The 1,307-nt window shown below is 63.7% G+C and overlaps 1 protein-coding gene across 1 annotated transcript in view; it reads left to right on the top strand.

Annotated features, from left to right (window-relative positions):
* GPR179 (G protein-coupled receptor 179) overlaps positions 1-1,307 on the top strand; it is a 15,404-nt gene that overhangs the window by 5,882 nt on the left and 8,215 nt on the right. Inside the window, exons 5-7 of the mRNA XM_033520008.1 lie at positions 168-364; positions 439-507; positions 842-951. Of these exons, the coding sequence (XP_033375899.1) occupies positions 168-364; positions 439-507; positions 842-951 (376 nt within the window). The remainder of the gene's footprint in view (positions 1-167; positions 365-438; positions 508-841; positions 952-1,307) is intronic.

The following is a 1,307-nucleotide window of genomic DNA, read 5'->3' as shown; positions in this document are numbered from 1 at the left end:
CTGATCCCACCCAGATGTGTTGATCCCACCTAGATGTGCTGTTCCCACCTGGAATGTTCTGATCCCACCCAGATGTTCTGATCCCACCCAGATGTTCTGATCCCACCTGGGTTTTCTGATCCCACCTGGAATGTTCTGATCCCACCCACCCATCGCTCTGTCCCCAGGTGTGGCAGGGACAGACGGGGGGTCCCGCCTGGGGTGCCGGCCGTGCCGCCCGGGCTGTGCCACCTGTGAGGACGACACTCCCTGCCTGATCCAGGAGGACCAGGTGCTGCGGGCAGCGGTGCTGTCGTGCCAGGCCTGCTGCATGCTGGCCATCTTCCTCAGCATGCTCGTGTCCTACCACTTCCGACGGAGCAAGGCAAGGTGTCCCCGTGTCCCCCCCAAACCCTGGCATCCCCCCGAGGCTGCGCCCTCACGATTCTATCCCTGCAGAGGATCCGGACGTCTGGAATCATCCTGCTGGAGACCATCCTCTTCGGGTCCCTCCTCCTCTACTTCCCCGTGAGTGTCCCAGCTGTCCCCAGGGCTGGGAAGGGTTTCCAGGATGGAGCTGCCCCAAGCAGGGCACGGGCACGGCTCCACCTAATTGTTAATTTTGCTGGCACGGTCCCTGGGGGCTGCCCGTATAAACCTTCTCAGAAAACCAAATCCCTTTTCTCCCGCTGGCTGCGGGAATTAATCCCTGCCCAAATCCCCTCTCCCCTCCCGCAGGAGCTGCAGCGGGTGCTGCAGGGTCACGGGGGAGGGTGGCACGGGGCTGGCCTGGAAAGCTGCTGCTTCCCGAGGCTGTGGCAGCCGGGATCCAGCCCGAGATCCCTCTCTCCCGCCGCTCCAGGTGTTCATCATGTACTTCAAGCCGAGCATCTTCCGCTGCATCATCCTGCGCTGGGTGAGGATGCTCGGCTTCGCCATCGTCTACGGCACCATCACCCTCAAGCTCTACAGGTAGCTGGGGGCTCGGGACCCCCACTGAGGGAAGGGTCTGGGTGCTAAGGACCCCCAAAGTGGGGAGGGCAGGGGGTCGGGACATCCAGAGCCCACAGGGGGCAGGGGGCTCAGTGGGATGGGCTGGGGGCTCGGTGGGATGGGGTAGGGGGTCACTGGGATGGGCAGAGGTCTCAGTGGGATGGGCAGGGGGCTCAGTGTGGGGGTCTCAATGGGATGGGCAGGGGTCTCATTGCAGGGGTCTCACTGGTATGGGCAGGGGTCTCACTGGGACGGGCAGGGTCTCAGTGCAGGGGTCTCACTGTGATGGGCGGGGTCTCAGTGTGGGGGTCTCACTGGGATGGGCAGGGGTCTCA

The sequence above is a fragment of the Parus major genome, chromosome 27, assembly GCF_001522545.3.
Source record: "Parus major isolate Abel chromosome 27, Parus_major1.1, whole genome shotgun sequence".
NCBI lineage: Eukaryota > Metazoa > Chordata > Aves > Passeriformes > Paridae > Parus > Parus major.
Note: the sequence above shows the minus strand (reverse complement) of the source record. Positions and strands in the feature narration are given on the sequence as shown.